This window comes from Triturus cristatus, chromosome 7 (assembly GCF_964204655.1).
Source record: "Triturus cristatus chromosome 7, aTriCri1.1, whole genome shotgun sequence".
In the NCBI taxonomy this organism is placed as follows: Eukaryota; Metazoa; Chordata; class Amphibia; order Caudata; family Salamandridae; genus Triturus; species Triturus cristatus.
The window spans coordinates 143,379,049-143,398,649 of record NC_140590.1 but is presented as its reverse complement, the minus strand read 5'-3'; the positions used below and the strand labels follow the sequence as shown (position 1 = coordinate 143,398,649).

General features: G+C 41.1%; 1 protein-coding gene across 2 annotated transcripts in view; it reads left to right on the top strand.

Moving 5' to 3' along the window:
* The window catches only part of LOC146809060 (B-cell receptor CD22-like), a 500,036-nt gene extending 482,833 nt beyond the window's left edge, over positions 1–17,203 (top strand). For both annotated transcript variants that reach the window (XM_085615862.1, XM_085615861.1), the window contains exons 13-14: positions 9,970–10,063; positions 15,095–17,203. In XM_085615862.1, the coding sequence (XP_085471988.1) occupies positions 9,970–10,063; positions 15,095–15,259 (259 nt within the window). In that variant the 3' untranslated portion in view covers positions 15,260–17,203. The remainder of the gene's footprint in view (positions 1–9,969; positions 10,064–15,094) is intronic.
* Positions 17,204–19,601: the final 2,398 nt, after the last annotated feature.

Genomic DNA, 19,601 nt, shown 5'->3' with positions numbered 1-19,601 from the left:
AGACCTTGATTAGGTGGCTAAAAGGCCTAGGATGTCTAGGTCTAAGAGGACCATGAGCACCAGTGAAAGGAGAAACAAAGTGCTAGCAGGCCCAGAAGCAAAAGCGCCATGATTCGGAGGAAATATCCAGGAAGACCATTGCCAGGGGAACCAAGAACAGGAAGACCAGAAGGACCATCTATAAGGGGCCAGGAGGACCAGACCAGGGGCAGGGCAAACAGACCAAGGTGAAGATGTCATAGCTAATAGGACCAAAATCAAGGGTACCATGATGACCATTATGAAGTTGACCAGGAGGACCACGACTGAGGGAATTAAACGTGAGAGGAGAAGATGAGACAAAGCAATGTCACAAAACGTACATGTACCCAGCACACACAAATATTTAGTATCAGTGTTATTTTTTATCTCCTATGTTGATTCCACTGAGGCTGAGTAAGTAAGACAGATGTCTAAAATGCTGATCCCATCAAAGGCAATGGAGACAGAAACCATTCAAGGATTGATACATAGGGGCATAGGTACAAAGAAGTGGCAGAGGTGTCATAAGCCTCCTTAGCTTAATGACAAGCTCTGCCACGTCTGAAATGAAAGGCTGCGCCATATTTACAAGAATATGGCGCGGCCTTGCGTTTCCCCCTGTGCTGGCCCTAGGTTTAGCAGCCTAGCGCCAACGCAGGCATGCCTGCACCATAGTGCAAGGTCGTCTGCGTTCAGGGGAAGATTGTTAATGTCTAGGAAGGTCCCCCTTCCTGCACATAGACAATCTTTAAATGCTGCTTTGTAACTTCTATGTGTGCTGCTTAATGCAGCACACACAGAAGTTGCAAAACAGCATTTTTTTTTTTTAATGATTGTGTATGGGCAGGAAGAAGGGGCCTTCCTGTATATGAACAATCTTTGACCTTTTGTTGTTTTCATGTGTGCTGCACAATGCAGCACACATGAAAACAGCAAAACGAGGAGGAATATTTCATTTCTCCTCGTCAAGCCAGGGTAAGACCAGGTTTTCCTGGTCTTAATTCTGGCGCTGCCTCCTATTTACACCTCCATTGTAAAAAGGGGGCAGCGTCAGAATCAATGGGTGTTGCAGTGGAACGCCCACAGCAACACCCATTGCCCTCCCCATTCACACTAAGCATAGCGTGAAAGGGGGCCTTATTTACTATGCAGCTTTAAGCTCCTATTGCTACAGGAACATCCTAAAAAGTGATGTTTCCGTGGTGATAGGGGCTTGTACATATACCCCATAGTTTTGAAAAGAGGCTACTGAATTCTTTCGAGTTCATTATCTTTCTAGGAGGGTGACTATATTGAAACGATGGTTACACCCTCCACTTGAGGCTGAGTATGATGAGCAAAGAATGGGAGAACAATAACCCTTTCCATGGAGGTTTTTTGTTCACTTTATATTTTCGCTCCTTAATCCCCTAGTATTAAAACTAACTATGTGTTGTGTTGCCAGAGTGTATGAACCACACAAATAGTGCAGCATCACAGTCTACTAATTGTGTCCCATTTGTTTACCCATTCAATGCTTTACTGGTTCAATGAATGGATTTAATTCTGTAGAGCATAAAATACAACTCTTGCTCTAAAGTATCCACAAATCCCACAGCAAGGAATTCTTAGAGGCATTCCAGCTGGATTTAAAGGGATGAAATGATCTAAACTCCAGACAGGGACCTATCAAGTCTATACGCGAAACACGACTGGATCAGTGATTCCCTCACTGAGAAACAATGTCTGTCAAATTTAGATTAATAACATGTAATTTTGGCAAATGGTCATAGCAATGTGTCATCTCTGGCAAAAAAGGGCTTCCAAAATCCTCTCGGATAGTACCAGAAAGTGAAACCACACGGCTTCCACTCAGAATAACACTGTGGAGGATTTAATGGTGCAGAGCAGAAAATGTCCACTAACTCAATATCTAAACATTAACTGCGCTGCACCTTTTCTTACCATATCAAAGGGAGATGGCATCAATGTGTAACACTGTCTGCTTTATTTACAGATTGACCTCAAGGTCATTATGACATATACAGAATTATTGATGGGTAACCATCAATTATGAGGATGTTTTTCACTGAGGGATTCTGAATGACGTTATAGGAAAAAAGAAAAAAATGTGCCTATGTTGCTCAGAGGCCCGATGATCACCATCTAAAATGTTCACAATTTAAGAACAGGCTTTCTCAAAGTTATAACCTACTATATGTAAAAAGAATGTTGGAAAATATTTTTATGTAATGTTTTTATATTATTTTATATAGTGTTAACTGTGCTTCTGTAGTCATATGTTGCAGTTTTCTAAAGTTCAAAAAATGCCCTCTTTGAAGTGAAGCTTTAGAGCCTGACACGGTCAGGCTCTGTCAAACCTCAACAGATGTCCTCTTCTCAGTGCAGCCTGAGGAAGCAAATAATGTGTCGGTTTGTTTATGTTTTTGTTGGCTTTCCTCTTCACAGTCGCCTGTGTAATGAGGCTCTGTGATTCACTATGGAGTGCTTGTTGGCTTTTCTCAAGAGAAACAGAGCTTTATACTTTTCTTTTTAAACAGTGGAAGCAATCTGATTGTGAAGTTATTCAATGAATAATAGATCACCTGTAAAATATGTTATTGAAGAACAAAAATGGAGTGCATTGTTGACAATGTGTTGCCATATTTTTTGATAGAGATTTCTAGCTGCAGATTCCTTACCTTTGAATTATCCCCAGGCGTCCGACTAGATCCAGAAACTTTTCATGAGCAGAAGGCCTGTGCTGCGGTAGGTGGCATCGTTCGGCTAAGCGTTGTCCATGCTGGAAGTGAAAATGTGCCTTTGCACCGATTGCCAGTAGCAACAATAACAGCAGAAGAGACATATGACCATGGCACTGCTTCAGTGCTACTAGTGGTATTATGTTCAACTATTACTATGAAGAACCCATGGTCATATCTATTAGTTATATTTCACTCTCTCCCTTTTGACTGAAAGGCCATCAACACGTCAGAACACTAAAATGAAGTAGTCAGTAGTAGTAGCAGATGCACCAAGATGGACAGTGAGCATCAGTCACACGGCCACAGTGCTTCATTATCGTTCACCATTCAACTAAAATGTGTTAAGATCCTAGAAAAGGATTCAGTTCCTGCTCTATACTTGTTCCAAAACAAATAGGGGCAGATTTACATGCCCCTTGCGTGACTTTTGCGCTGCCGTTGCGTCACTTTTTTGACGCAACAGCGGCGCAAACAATGCGGCCTATTTACAACGTGACGCATCTAGGGAGATGCGTCACGTTGTAAAGCCCTGCGTCACATTATACCTGCATTAGGTATAATGTATGCAGGGTGGGCGTTCCCACGCAAGAAGGCCTCGTAAAAGTGACTCAGTGAACTCTACAAGATTTCACTGCGCCACTTTTAGGACACCACTGCGTCAAAAACTTACGCCTGCTTCAAGCAGGCGTAAGTAGTGACGCAGTGTAGTGGGACTAGGCCTCAACACGCATTGCTGGAGTTGTGTCGTGCTTGAGACACGACTCCAGCAATGCGTGACTTTTCCGCTAACAGATGCATCAGAATTTCTGACGCATCTGTCAATCCTTGCGCCATAGTGCGCCGTATTGTAAATACGGAGCATCTATGGTGGTGCAAGGGTTTCTAAGGGTGCCACAGAGAAAGTGACGCCTCTGTCCAGATGCGTCACTTTCTTGTAAATCTGCCCCATAAAGTGTCGGAAAGCTAGCGTTAGTGTTTGTTTCCTTGGGTGTTAAGAAGAACAGAAAACCTTTGCAGGAGAGCTTTGCTGTGCATGGACAAATGATTTAGGGAAGTGGCTCGCCTTTCAGGACATCACAGCTTGAATCTTGAATAGTTGCTGTCACCGATAAGATTGTAAATATTATAGAGATGCTGAATATTGCCTAGAAAGCAAGCACAGGTAGGACACTGACTACTGACAGCAACAGTGGCACTTATCATGGCCATGGAAGAAATATCCCGTTCAGAGCCTTGAGTCCTCCAAAACACAGAAGCATTAAACCTGGCAAGAGCATTATAAGGACACTAAGCAATTCTGGCTATTCTAAGCAGCATCGATTTCACAGAGCATACCTTCAGTGATATGTTCAAACCATTGACAGATCACTTTGTTTGCGGTCAAAGACTTGTGCTGTCGTTTTAAAAAACAATAATTAACATAATCAGGTGCAAAGATTTTCAGAATGAAGGCTCAAAATATGTTCCTTAAGTCCTTCTCCAAGCGTCATGTCCTCCTTGCTAAATGTGTGAACTCTCCTGTTGTTAGTCAATATTGACCATCCTGGGAGGTTCTCAGGCCTCACCTTTTCGGAAAGAGAAAAGGATATGCACCCGAATGTATATGTGGATGCTACATTCTATACCTAAACTAGGATTTTGTTTGCAAAATTAAACTCCCTCTTATAGGGCCTGATTCACAAAGGCAACTCACACTTTTGAGTACATTTTTACTTTGAGTACATTTACTATATTTTGATACAAGCCACACTTTTGCAGCAACTTATACATTTGTAGTAACTTACACTTTTGTAGTAAGTCCAGCAATACACATGGCCAACCACTGCTACTGCAATACCCTCCTGTACACAATGCTGGAGATAGGGACTTCTCCAAAAGTGGTATGATATGATCTGATACCTGAGCACATGCTGGCGGAGGGGCCCGATGTATGGTGCCCTGCTCTGAAACCCGATTATACACATTGCATTCCAACTGTTTTTTTTAACAGGGCTGCCTAGCGAGGTGACTGGTTTACTTATCAGCACAAATTCAGAAAGTATACTCAAATAAAGTCACAAAGAATCCTGCCTCATAAACATCAATAAGCCAGAGGCATTTAGGGACCTACAAATGGTTGATAATAAATGAATTGAGGCCCGCAAAGGAAAGGAAGATACTCTCACCGGATTGTCGCGACAGGCAGTCAACACCCCTTTGCAAGCAGGAACACCTTCAAGGCAACTGCTGGAGATTGAGTGGGGCTCTCACAGGGGATCACGTCGGCGTGCAGCCTGGCTCAAATTGATGCCACTGAAGGCCCTATATGTCACTCAATTGGGCCTGTCCTCCTCCCGCTGAGACGTGACAAATTGGCCTCCCACCGACCGATCTGTACAGCTCCACAGGTGAGAGCAACCAGTAGGGCACTGATCGCCATCTCTCCAATCCTCCTGCCTAAACTTTCAAAACTGCAAAATTCTAATTTATACAATGCATGGTACTCCATAGGGCTTACTTAAAACCACGCCGCCTGCAGTGGATGTTCGCAAACACTCAGCATCACTGCTCCCGATGCTTGTTGGTGAAAGCAGACTTAGCCCACATGCTATGGGCCTGTCCACGCCTGAGAGGGTTCTGGGGAGAGGTCTGACACAACATAGAGACAGCCACACACCTACACATTAGGGACTCGATAGCGGAGTGCCTGTTAGGTCTCCGCAGACGCTCGGCCCCGCAGAAAGTCAAGCTCCGATTCCTGGACCTCGCTCTCATCCTACTCAAACGGTCAATAACCATGAGATGGAAGTCAGCAAAACCCTCTGTAATCTACACCTGGCATAGCGAAATGTTGCGTTGGGGTGGGGCTGAGAGTGCAGCAATCAGACGAGAGGAGGCTCTGGGGCTGCAAAAAAAAACAGATATCAATGGAGTGGAATGAGATGTTAGAAGCTTTTAAAGGCATGGACCTCGATTCTTTACCTAGCACCCTGAATGAACACTAGACCAGTGTATAGCCGAAGCGCACAGAGATGCAGTCTGCAGTAGGAAAAGTCAAGGTACACGACCAATACTGGTAAAGACATTATATAAGATAGCCTAGGATGCAAACCATACCCAAATATGGATACGTTTTCCAGAATGTAGGTGGGAGGGGGTGGGGGAAGGGCAGTTTCCACCAGTTAAAAGTCACACTTCCACTCTCGAAGGTTGTGAAACTGCAGAGATGTATAGTGTACATGTATGACAAATGACACCTGTAACAATTCAGTAATTGGATGCAGCACTACTAATCAAATGCTGTACAGCACCAAACTCGACAGAAATGGAATGCCTTAATGTTCTTAATGGATGCACTGGATATAAATGGAAAACTAATAAAGTATGTTTAAAAAGGTCTAGCCCTTAGTTATTACAAATATCAAGTAGGTACTTGTGGAATGAATTAGTGTATGTGTATGAAATTGACAAACTGATGGGGACAAAATAATTTAGAATTAGTGTATTTTCGTAATAAAGAAGCCCGTATTTTGACACAAGATGTGTGCACTTAAAAAATATTTTGAGATGCCATTTATTAATTCATTTGAGTTAGAAAGTGGCTCTCTAGTTGGCAGAGGTATTCACCCTGTCCAAGCAGGAGCCATAATCCCAGTCAGGGTAGGTCCCAACACACCCTAAATTATCCTGTGGTAGCCTGGCACAGAGCAGTCAGGCTTAATTTAAGAGGCAATGTGTAAAGTATTTGTGCAACACTTAAAGCAGTAACACAGTGAAAACACCACAAAAAGACTCCAGACTAGGTTGGAACAATATATTATACTTTATAAATAAAAAAAGACAAAAACAACAAATATCTAGCCATAAAAATTCGAGATGTTAATTTTTAAAGATTAAATGCAAATAGAGCGCTTAGAAGCAAATAGCTCTCAAAGAGTTAGTTGTTAGTTCTACACCAGGACAAAGTCAAGAGTTTAGGCAGCGCACAGGCTGGAAATAGGACCCACGTAGGGCAGGCCGAGCAAAAGCACGAGAAGCGTCAATGATCCCCATGCAGTTGGGGTTTTGCGCCGGAGTTCTCCCCACAACTGCGGTGATGAGTTGGGACCATGAGCAGAGTGGCAGTTCCGGAGTGGGTCGATTCCGAATTCGATGCGCCCGGTTTCTCCACACTGTAGAGGTGATGCATCAATCTTCTACGTGCAGTGACAGTTATTGCGTTGGTTACAAAGCGGTGGTTCAGAGTGCGATGTGGCAGCAACGCATTGATCCGCAAGGATGTGTCGGTTTCACTGGAGCAAACCCTGGGTGGCACCACTTGGCAGCAACAAGTCGCAAGTAGATGAGCCCAAGGGTTGGAGCACAAGGGCTGTAAGTCTTTTGTGTCCCTGAGACTTAGGCTACAGGAGGCAAGCCAGCAAGCCCTTGGAGACACTCTGGGTTCAGATAATCCAGGTCTAGTCCTTCTCACCGAGGCATCGCAAGAGCACAGCAAGGAAGAGTCCAGCAAAGCAGCAGTCCAACAGAGTGCCAGTCCTTTCAGCAGCACAGCAGTTCTTCCTCCTGGCAGAGTAATCACAGGTCCAGAAGTGTACTGAGTTGGTGGTGTCCAGGGTTGAGTACTTATATCCAATCAAGCCCTAGAAGTGGGGGAGACTTCAAAGAAATAAATTGAAATGCACAAAGTTCCTACCCTTCCTGCCCTGGCTCCAGACTCACAATAGGGGGGTATGCAGCTCTTTGTGTGGGGATAGTCAAAGCCCTTTCAGGTACAAGTATCAGCTCCGCCTTCCCATCTAGCCCAGGAAGCCTCATTAGCCAGCTGGAGGTCCATCAGGAAGTGAATGGCCCATCAGGCACACCTACGCTTCTTTTGTGTGTGGCTGTCTAGCGGGAATGCACAAAGTCCAGCTGTCACCTACCCCAGAAATGTATTGGAGACAGGCAGGAGACACAGAATAATTTAAGGAAAATGTTCCCTTTCTAAAATTGCACTTTTTTACTTTCAATTTAAAATCCAACTTTACCATAGGAAGTGATTGTAAATTGTGAGTCCAGGAACGCCAAACTCGAAACATCTATCTTGTCCCAATTGGAAATTACACCTATAAAATGTAATAAGGTAATCCCAATGTTAACCTATGGGAGCGATAGCTAGGCCTTGCAGTAGTGAAAACCTCAATTGGGAGTTTTTCCACTACCAAGACATGGTAAAAGGCTACTTATGTGTGGGGCACAATCAGTGCTGCAGGCCCACTGGTAGCATTTAATTTACAGGTCTTGGGGACAGGCAGCGCGCTTTATTAGGGACTTAAATTAAATATGGCAATTGGGTATGAGCCAATGTCAGCATGTTTTAGGAAGAGAGCACATGCACTTTAGCACTGACTGGTTAGCAGTGGTATAGTGCCCAGAATCCTAAGGCCAGCAAAAACAACATCATACAAAAGGAGAAGGTAGGCAAAAGGTTTGAGGGTAAGACCACCCTGAGGCTGTCAGGTCTAACAATTTGAATGTATCCATTACTAATGTCAAGACATAATTTCCCTATTCAAAAAGTCCACGTTCTTGCTGTTTGGTGATGTGTATTTCTTAAACTTTATGGAGGTATTTTGTGATGTACAGTAACAGCTATTTGTTGCATAATTATTTATAGTTTTTGCAAGCTGATTCCATATATTCTGCGTGACACAGCTCTGCTGTCTAAGACTTTTTTTTGTTTAATTTACCACACCCTCTTTCTTCCAAGTGGATTCCCAGACAGCAACATGAAGAACAATTAGGGACAGCCTGGGGCTGCAAGTACTTTACCTGGCTGGTCCTTTAATATCTCAGGCAGTGTACATGCTACCCTTTGACGGAGGAAGGCAGCATCAGCTTTAGGAGCCCATTTTCTCTCTCTCTAATAATTCCTCCTTGTCCTCTGCCTATCCCATGAGCAGTAGTTAGGAGGGTTTTGCGGAGATGTGTTTGGTACACAGAGGCAGAGATTTCAAAATGAGTGTGATATACCATCTGCGCTGATGGATTTTCTGTTAGTTGACATCCATGTCTAATTAGTAAGCCAGACAATCTATATGACATGGGCAGGAGAAAAAAAAAAACAAGGATGTAGGAGGTAGAAGTAGAATAAACTTATTTTCTACATTTCTTAAAGGATAGGATGCCCCACACTGACATACTGCAAAAAACAAATATTGGAAATTGGAAATTTTAACTATTTTTGTAGGGTGGGGAGGTGGGGTGAATTGTGGTGTAAAAAGTATTTTAGTCTCATGTGTTTCAAATATTTATTGGGGGGAAACCCCATTCGAAAGTGCCTGAAGTTTGTCGGGTATGGTAAGCAGACCATGAAGAATTTGCTTATTTATTTCTGCTTTTTTTTTACTTCCTGTAACTCTTGTGGCATTTTTGCTAATTTTTGCTAATGTCCTTGAAAAAAAATTGGCTGTAAAATTATGCATTTGTTACCATTTTCACCATTTCCTGATCCCCGTTGTGTGTTTGGCCTTTATACTTTCGTCTAATCCCGAATGGGATTTTTGACCAATTTTGTTTCAAAGTTTACCCATTGTCAATCAATGGTCAGGCACTGTGACTCTTACTCCGCAATATGGATGGTATTTTTATGTAAAAACGCAGCAGTGGGTTGTAATGTTCATTCATGGGTGTGAGTATGTGATGAGGATTTTGGACATAAAAGTGTAGTATGGACGGAGTGTTTGTTGAATGTGTGTGAATTCGAAAAATTCCTGGGGGTAACCCCTGGGGTACAGTCATTGCAGGTCACGTGCACTATTCATGGTACATGGAATAAAAGACCTGCTGTATCCCACCTTTATTTCTACATCTCAGTATAGCACATTTATATTGGAGTATTTTTGTAGCTACCTCTGACCCTCAACTTGTACTAAAAGTCATCTATTGAATGTAACTCTCATTTATCAGAATTTTCTCCACTAGAGTGGAAAACATCATCCCAGACAAAACAACATATCACTGAATGACTATGATCATTTGTAAACAACGCGTGTTCTCACCAAAGAATTGAAAACATCCTAACAGCATGAATTGTTCTAGCTACACTGCCTACTGCATTGCAAAGCACAATTAATTCATCTGGTGGCCTTGGGGAAATTTGTTCAGTGCTCTTTCAAGACAGTGACAGTGCTCTTCACCACGATATGGAATATCCTGCTAAAAACACAATTTGCAAATGTTGCAGGGCCTGCATCAACAACAGGAGCAGTATGACTATGAAAAGAGATGACTCGTCGCCAATTTATAGCGTTGTTAAGAAACTGCACAAGCCCCCACAGGTAACCTCTGATTGAATGTCCACTGATTCGTACTATGCTGAGATTGAAATAAAGAATACACCCACGCTGGAAATATCATTATAGTACTTTTTATTTCGAATTTTTAGAAGCGTCAAGCTTATAGTAAACTATTATATTTTTTCTAAAGACCTACAAACAGAGAGGGCATTATGTTTACTACACCTACGTGGACTGGTGCTAACAGCTACAATTAACTCTGGCCTGTTGCTCCTAAACAACTGTACACTTTTACTCAATCTTGCTTCTGCTTTTAATTCACTGTCCTCAAAGATTAGCTCCTTTTCATTCTGATGCAGATAGATTTCTAAGCAATGACACTGTATTTTTGATAAGTTTTCTTTTGCTAGATATTTTCTGAACAATACAATCAAAGCCTCACTGTTATCCCTAGTTACTATATCTTCATAGCGTGCCCAACTCTGAGCCCTCTTGCCAACTCAGAAAGGAAATAAACTATCTTGACCAATGAGAACATAATTCCTTTCCTCTCAGCAGCACTGTCAACTCTGCCACACAGCTCACACATCAGTCCCTCACATTCCCACTGCAGGTAGACAAAATCCATTGCTCCTCAAGTATCAATCCTTTATCAGATGTGTCAACTACAAAAGCCTCCGTGATATTTTCCTGGAGTCTTCCCATACTAACATCACAATGATCTCCATAAAATGCATACTTTGCATTTTCAGATGGGTTACAGAACATAAAATGGCAATCTCTGACAATATTGTTACACTTGATGGTGTTAGTATGATTTTAACTGATCCTGGCCCAACAAATCCTCTAAACTCATCATCGATCAACTGCCTCCAACTGTTCTATCATACGGTTTGATGTCTAACAGCAGATGGGTGGCCACATGACATTGTTCTATGAAAAACTCATTTAATTGTGGACGTTGTCCAAAGCCTTCTCTATGTTAAAAATGCCTTCTTATAGAATTCTTCTGTTTCCACCAGGCTGCTCATTTGTTTCACCCTTAAAGATATCATGACTCTTTCATTTAACAATGTTTGAAAAATGTAAACACTAAAATAACATATTTTATGTAGGTGAATTCAGTCTGCCTTGGATACATTCAAATGACATCTGTCTCTGTTTTTCCTGTCCTTTCTCCTCAGCATCAAGCCTCACTAATGCCAAAGGGGGTAACACTAGATCTCAATATTGACAAAAAGACATCCTTAAGACTTTCTGGCCGATGGCCTCTTTGCTATTAACCGGTCAGACCTTTTACAAAGTTCTTTTCTTTGCTGTTCTTCTGAAAATTCAGAATATAGATCAAACTAAAAGCTGGGAGACAGTAATTTGTGACAATCAAGAATCTTGAACTCACAAATTTAGCCAACTCAATATATAGAGGATTAGGAGGATATCATGGTCACTGGCACATGAAATACGCAATTGTTTTCCAAGTCATTGTTCACTGAAAGAAAACAAAACAAGTTATGCTGTTATGCCAAGGAGCTGAATGAAGACAAGAGATCTTTAAAAACAAGAGAATAGTGTTAAGCCCTTCAATATTGCACCTTGAAAAAATTCTTAACCTATCACTAATAAATCGCCTAGCAATTTTAGAGGTGAAATTATCAATACCATAATCAGATCAAAATCTTCTAAACAATTCCCACTCCTGCCGACTTAGTTAAAGAACATAAGCTTCACCTAACTCCCTTCTGTGCCAGCCACATCATCTTTCCTTTCTCCCAAGGTGTCTTCTTGAATTGTTTACACTACTGCTAAAACAAAAAACTCCATGGATTTTGATAATCCCTACACTTCATCCAGTTTCTGGTCTGCATACTTAGTTCTGTAAAGAAACAGCTCGAACAATTTAAAACTGGCACCTTGTAGACAACTTTCAACTTGACTTTAGCAGCAACAAAACTGGTATTTTCCAATTCTTTGATGATGACTTGCCCACACATTCCTCTTGTTCCCTCAAACCCCTGCCATATGGTGCTCTTAGGTGGTGTGTTGTATATTTTATAATTTGCTGATCTGCATTCTCCTTCTTTTAAGGCTACAGATGAATTTCCTTAATTTGTGCCTTGACATGACATTCACCTACACTCCTGTAGAGCTTAGCATAGGTAGAAAACATAGTGCATTTGAAAGGAGGTCTGACGTGGCAGGGAAACAGACTTCTTTTCTGAGTTGTTGTAAATGCAATCAGAAAGATGAGACAACAGAAGCAAAAGCCTCCTCGTTAACACTTTGCATTTGACACATAAAACATAGCAACTCCAGGATTCCCTTAACCATGCAAGACAATCCCAAGAGTATTCAACTTGTAGAGATCAACTGAGTGATCCTTCTCTAGCCACATATTCCTGCTCATATCTGGTTGCAGACAGGCATTAATAATGTGAATGCAAGAGCCAGTGTCAAAGCACAACAGGAAGATCAAATGAAGATCTCAAATAGGAAAGCAGAAATACTATTTTAAGCCTAGGTTTAGGAAGTCTCTCCAGTCTACATTTTAGTCAGGAGGACACTGCTTTTCCTGCCCTTTCTGAAATAATCAACTGACTTAGAAGGGAAGCACCAGATGAAACCAAGTGTCCTGATAGATGACATCAAAATATCCCACATATGTTCTCCAGTCGCTCGCCCAATTTTCTGCTGTAAACCAACCAGTATCTAAATTATTAAAAAAGGACAACATATAATGGTCATCCTCCTCTCCCTACACACCCTTTGCTATATACCCAAAAGAGGGTACATGACATACACATCCTCACTCATTTATGAAACTGTACAGTTTTTTCCATCAAGGATATGTGTGACAGCAGGTGTCTCTTCTAGCTCTGATTTTGTCAGGTCTGTCAAGAAGTCCGGGCTCAGCTGATGGCTTTCCACAGACCCATCAGGGATTTACTGGGCAGAGATCAGTCTGTAGTTTGATTTTAGATACATTGGATTGTTGATGTACTGCAATTATTATAGTCATCACTAGTGTCATTATTCTTGTTATCAGGTTATTATCATCAGTACTATGATTTTTGTCACTATTAGCATCAGTGATAGTAGCACTTTTAGAAGTGATGTTATTACCAGTATTATTACTGTTCTCTGGCGTGTGTGTGCATATGTTATTGTAGGATTAGAAATTGGGAGACTGGCAAAAGATGACAGCTCACGTTTGGAAACTAATAATTTTCAAACTTTCAAACAACACTCTACAAAGATTAAGGACCCAAAGTTCCTGGAAGGCATTGAGTGAAGACCTCTGCTGGGCTTTAAAATACACACAGAGTACACAAATATTGTGACTTATAAAAATATTGTCCTGCACATATATTGGTAGAATATATTGGACACAAAGATATCTTTAGGATGTCAAATATGTTTAACCATGATAACTTCACACTTATATCCTATGATATTTTTTGTATCAAAAGGAGTGGGAGAATCCCAATATACCCTTGGGGGCTTGGGCGATAAAGCTAGAAACAAGTTGAAGAGTGCCTACAAGGGATTTTGTTTCTTAACTAAATTCAAAAGTTCTATCAAGAAAGATTATTTTTTTGTTCAACCCTGATTAGTGGTTAACTAGGGATTAATCAAACATTAGAAGGGTAGTGATTATTGTGCGAACAATTATCTCAAAACCATGAATTTGGTAACACGGGCGGACTTTTCTTCAAAAACATATATTTAATATATACACAAATATAAACAAGGAAAGTACAATAGAAATCAAGCAATCATAGTGCTGGAGGTATCACAAATTAACCTACAAAGCAACTAAGTATACATCTATTCCATAAAGAAATTTGATAAGGATACTTTTCGGTTTCACAATCAACCCTACGTCCTGAAGATGGTCTGACGGTCTTATTGCCAACACAGACCGAAACATCGACAGCAACGTCTATTTCCTCACACATTTGTTGACCTTAAGGAATCGTTTTCTGTTTTGTCAGATCGTTTTCCTTAGTTGATTCATGGAATAGATGTATACTTAGTTGCTCTGTAGGTTAATTTGTGATACCACCACCACTATGATTGGGCGGTAAATTCCGTCCCACTCGCGGAATTTGGGCAATTCCGCTTTCCGCGGAGAACGGAATTACCCAAAATTCCACGATCCGCTGCTTCGCGGAATTTTTTGCTTGTTCGCGCTTTCAAAATGCGTGTTCGCAAGATATTTCCCCTGAGCATGCAAACAGCGTTCCCAAACAGGAAAAAAGCATTGCGATCGGGCGGAACAAGCAATTCCGTGTGTTTGCGGAATTTCTGCGTGCTCCCTGAGATTTTTTACCGTTTCGCGGAAGCTTTGCATAGCGCGACTACGCAAATTCCGCCCACCCCTAGTATTGAGCACATCAAAATGTATTATTTAACGTTTTGGAATAGAAAGCGCAAGTGAAGGCGGATTTGAGTTGCGAGGGGCAGCAACCTCACTGAGTGGTTAACCTGTCGACGAATCCACTAGGAATAAACATAGAACTGAGACCCTGCAGTTGATATGCACACTAAGATCTGAGCTACTATCCATTCCTGTCATCTTTAAGACCCTGCAAAAGAGAGAGAAGCAAGGGGAAATGTAAAAAGCAGGCCCATGTTCCAATGACATGACACGGAATCCATTCCCCAGCCTAGAGTTTTCTGGCACATGGTACACAAGAAAAGTAAGGCATTTTTATGGTTTGCAAAGTGATTTAGAGGTAGTCAAAACAACCACGTTCAGCCCTCTGTAGATAAATCTTGGCCTTAAAAATGTTGATGAAATGACTCATAGATCTTACTTATGAACTGCCCACTTCTCCTGTATGGATCACCAAGAGAAAGCTCACACTTTCTTTTACCAAATGGTTAATCTTAATGGGCCACTACGCCAGCATGAGTAATAGATCCTCTCAGTTTGTTAAAATAAGTACTGTATGTCTCAACTAGACCAGAAATGTCTTCAGCATGCCAGAAAATGTACCAAAATATGTTACATGATGATATTGCAATCAATTACAATCCATCTGACATAACTGGATTATGAGTTTCTTCCAGGTAAGAGAAGCCAACATAGACTATGAAAACACCGCAGACAAGACGAATGATGACATCAAGTATGCAACTATCGTTAACCTGACCTGCAAGCCCAAAGAGACGGAGCTGGAGTCCGAGTCAGATACAGAGGTGTTCAGCGTAGACTACGCAGAACTGAAGCTTTGAAATGTTCAGAGCATGATGTTGACACAGCATGACCACCAAGGGACATACACATGCTTGACATGGTTCAAAATCAAATCCAAAATCATGTGTGTTTTTTATACATGTAGTTAACCTGAGATGGGAAATGAACTTGACATAAAATTGACCAGAGATGAACTTGATTTGGCACTGAGCTTCACATAGGTTAAACCTGACTAATACAAAACTAACTTTGCCATTTTTTTTTTTTTTTACTTTTACGTTTTGTTGGGATACACACGACATCGTCAACATGTGACAAACTTGACAAAACGTGAACGAAATATGGAATGATTCCAACTTTAGATGTCATTTTTTAACATTCTACATGAAATGAGTTTGAAAAGACATGAACTTCACAAAAGATATCCGTGATATAACATGGGTTTCTTGCTTTAGTTTAACCTCACAGATGAAGGACTAAATGAGGAATAATGGAAGGGCTCAAAGGGGAGTACAGAGCAGGAAGGAACATATTTGTTTTCTTTGTTTGCCTGCCCTGATCAGGTGGTACCTGATGGGTATGTGGACACACCTTGTTGAAAACGTACTGGGCGAGGAAGGATAATAACATAATTAAGATTTCTGATAGCTAATTGAAAATTTCAAAAGTTCTCATGGGAACATCACCACAATGATACAAACGTATTTTCTCACTTTGACAAGTGCATTTGCTTCTTTTCCAATCTCAAAATGTAGAATAGTTCCCTCAACGCCCATCAGTTTTTTGGCGTGTACCCTCCCCACTCCCTCCCTGGATATTTATATCTACTGGCCTTAATAGGAGCAAATCATATTTTTTTTCTCGAGCCAGCCAATAGTTTGTGAAAACTTGCAAATTTGGGAGTGTTCGTCTTTGTAGGCAGGCATCCCGATTCTGGGTCACACAACCCTCTCATTTGTGGCCGATAGGTTCATGCGTATCGTTAAGTACCAAATCCTTTTATAGGTATAAATTCACTTTTATGAATACAAAACATAAGCTACCACTGGTAAGACACGGACCTTTCTTTTGAATAGCCCACTGATTTAGACCTTTATCATTGCAATTTTATAAAATAGCATTTTTTTAGGCGATGTCAAAATTCAGAAACTTGGGTTTATAGAAATGGAAGTGTAAGTACATTATGTAAATGTTCCTAAAATGTTTTTCTATCTTTCTAAGGTATTATATTAATGTATACATACATGAATATAAATAATACTTTTTTCTTTTATCAGTCTCTATATTTAGTGGTGGCCACACACTGTAAACAAATTTGTGGATGATTTTTCGCTAGGAGTCGGCAATGTTACACACCTTATTGCTACTTTAAAACTTCTGTGGTAATCTTTGCAGATTTGCGAAATTTGCAACATTGTTTTGCAACATTCACCTCAAAAGCACAACTTTTGCAATAATTTCTTTATTCATTGCAAATAGAATGGTTCTGCAAGACATACATAACAATAAAATAGCGAGAGATCTTCCGACACGTAATACTGCTGTGCACATAAAAGTTATTCAAAAGTAAGCTTACACAGAGACATTCTGCATACATTTTCCAGCACATTGGGGTTCGATTAGAGTAAACTTCACGTCATTATGCAAAGAAAAACTTTGCTGAGGCAAAAATGAAGGTAATCTGGGAATCTATGCAAAATTTTCCATGGGTGAAATTGAGAGCTTCTCAAAACCTCATTAAGCAAAACTCTGTTGCAATTTACAAGGTTTCATATTGTACTTGAAAGTTGTGATGAATGAAGGCTTGTATTCTTCATGTTTCAGTTTTTGTTATTCAATTTAATGTGTGTATACCCTTTTTAAGGAAAATGTATAAGAAGGTATACAAAAGCCATAAATGTACATCGTGGGGACATTGAACTTGAACTCATATTTCAAAGACACCATCAATGCACCTCACTATTAAACATGGAACTCATTTTTGAGATAATGTGGGGATGTGGATACTTTATGATGTATAGTGGACAATAACAAAAAAGGTTCACTCCATACTGTGCTCTCTATGTTAGTGGGTCATATTATTTGTATTGTATAAATGTGGCCCAAGATGAGACTTACATCAGTCTTAAGACAAGCTTGAAATGATATGCACTTGATAAAAGCTGATATGAAAGTTTAGCATAATGTCATGTCCTCCACTTGACATGACAGCTCAGTTTCAACTTGGGGAGAGGAGTTCGCCTAATGGCTAGGGCGGTTGACCTAGAATCTGGGGAACTGGGTTTGAGTCTCGGCAATGACGCTGAACATCCTGTGATTCTGGGCAAATTGCTTAATCACCCCGTGCCTAACAAGAAAAAAAAAATTAAGGTGTCCTCATGTAATGCAACTGGTGCTATCTAAAGCGCTCTGATACCCGATTCAGGTCAAGTTTGCGGTATAAAAACTCTGTAAGATAAAAAATAAAAAAAACTTCACATGATGTATCTTACATACCAGATGGAGTTTTGAAATCTGCTCATAATGTATTGAAAGTCGAAGGAATGGTCTATTTATTCCTGACTAGGGACTTCCTTTGACTTTTCATTTGTAGTTCCAACAATTGTGTTTCATGCGTTGCGGCACCTACATCACTAGTGTACAGTGTGTGGTTTTATGCCTCTACAGAGATGCTGAACATCCGGCTTTGAACCCATGCTAATCCTGCAAGGAAGTTTAGCTCATTTTAAAACTTTGTTCTAAAGACTTCTGTAGATAGTCCAAGCATTTGCTCCCATTTCTGATTCGGATGCTCGTGTTCCAGAAATATGATTTTACGCTGACGAGTAATGTAATGTGTGTATTACTATGTCAAGCTTCTATTTTCTTCTATGCTTCATATGTTATGTGCAAGAGTCAAGTATGGCGGTGTCGCACATTGATGGACTACACCTTGCCTGTTTGCACCATTTAGATAAAAAAGGGACATAAAGAAAGAGTGTTGAGTCACTACTTAGGTCACAGACAATATATTAATGTACAGTAAAGATTTCTTTTTACAAGAAAAACATACGTTTATGAATTTATACTTTTTGTGGATGATTAGGCAGGTCCGCAAACTGATATCCGCTTCGACCTTGTAGTTGTGAGGGGTGCATCACAGGTTTGAAGATCCTGCTTGGCCCTTCGTTCCAGAAGACAAAACCACCAGAAAAGGGAAGACAGCTGACTGGTTTGAGTCCAGAGGTGCCAAGTGTGAAACCGGTCAACACCTTGGAGGGGAGGGGAGAGCAGGATTCCCTGGGGAGGCTCCTTCGTTATGGCGGGTTAGTGTCGCTCCACTGTTGATTGGCACAACAATTTTATTATAATTTTATTTTTTCATTTCACCTGCCAGTGAGCAGAGTCATAGAGTGGAGTGGGGCTATGCAATCTAATGATAACACTAGGGAGGAGGAGTGATGAGCACTACTAAGTGCGCATGTCAGTTTGGCCGGCCGTCATAGGATGGCCAAACCGACATGCGCACTTATCATTTCTCTAAGCCGAACTGTGTTGCACAGCCAGGTGGAGAAAAGGCATGGGCTCCCAGGCCCTGTCTGAGAGCCAGGCCGCTAAGACCAATTGCAGTGCTTCTTTCATGCTGGGTAATGGTATACCCAGCATGGGAGCAGCATTGCGATTGGCATCTGGGAGCCTGCGCAGTGCGCACCAGCCGAAGTTTAGGATCGAGATAGGAGCAAGGCGGTGGCTGCAGCTGCAGGTAAGTAATGTTTTATACCTTTTAATTTCTTTTTCTATCAGTGGTTTTTATTTTATTTTATTCCCCCTGCTCTTCCACCACTTCGGACTCCAAGCAGCTGCCACTGAGATTTCTACCCCCAACGTTCTCACTCAAAATATTTTGTTGAGGGTACACTAAAGCTCAAACGATTGGGCCCTTGTCCTGTAACTATAAGCATGTACTAAAAAAATGAATACAAGTGTCGGATGGGGTAAAACCTCAATGGCAAACAGCTGTGCTGCTAAAACCAGGAACTCTACTATGCATGGGGCTAAATTCTTTGCATCTGTTTGCAGGCCGGGCTAAGGCCGCCAGAAATGGCAGTGATTTTCACTATTTAGACGTTGCTAAACACACAATTATTGTGAACATTTCTCAATCAATCAAGCATTTGTTAAGCACGACTACTCACCCTAAGGGTCTCAAGGTGTCGCGATCCCCTGTGTTTCCGTTGAGTCGAGCGAAGCACAAGTGGTCCACCTCCCGACGTCCCCGGCTCTGAATATGAAATACAGAGTACCAGGGCAATCAGGTGAGGGAAAGGGAATTAGGATGGGAACTGCGGGGATTAGGATACCTGTAACATAATGAAAACATAACACACAGTACAGTAATTT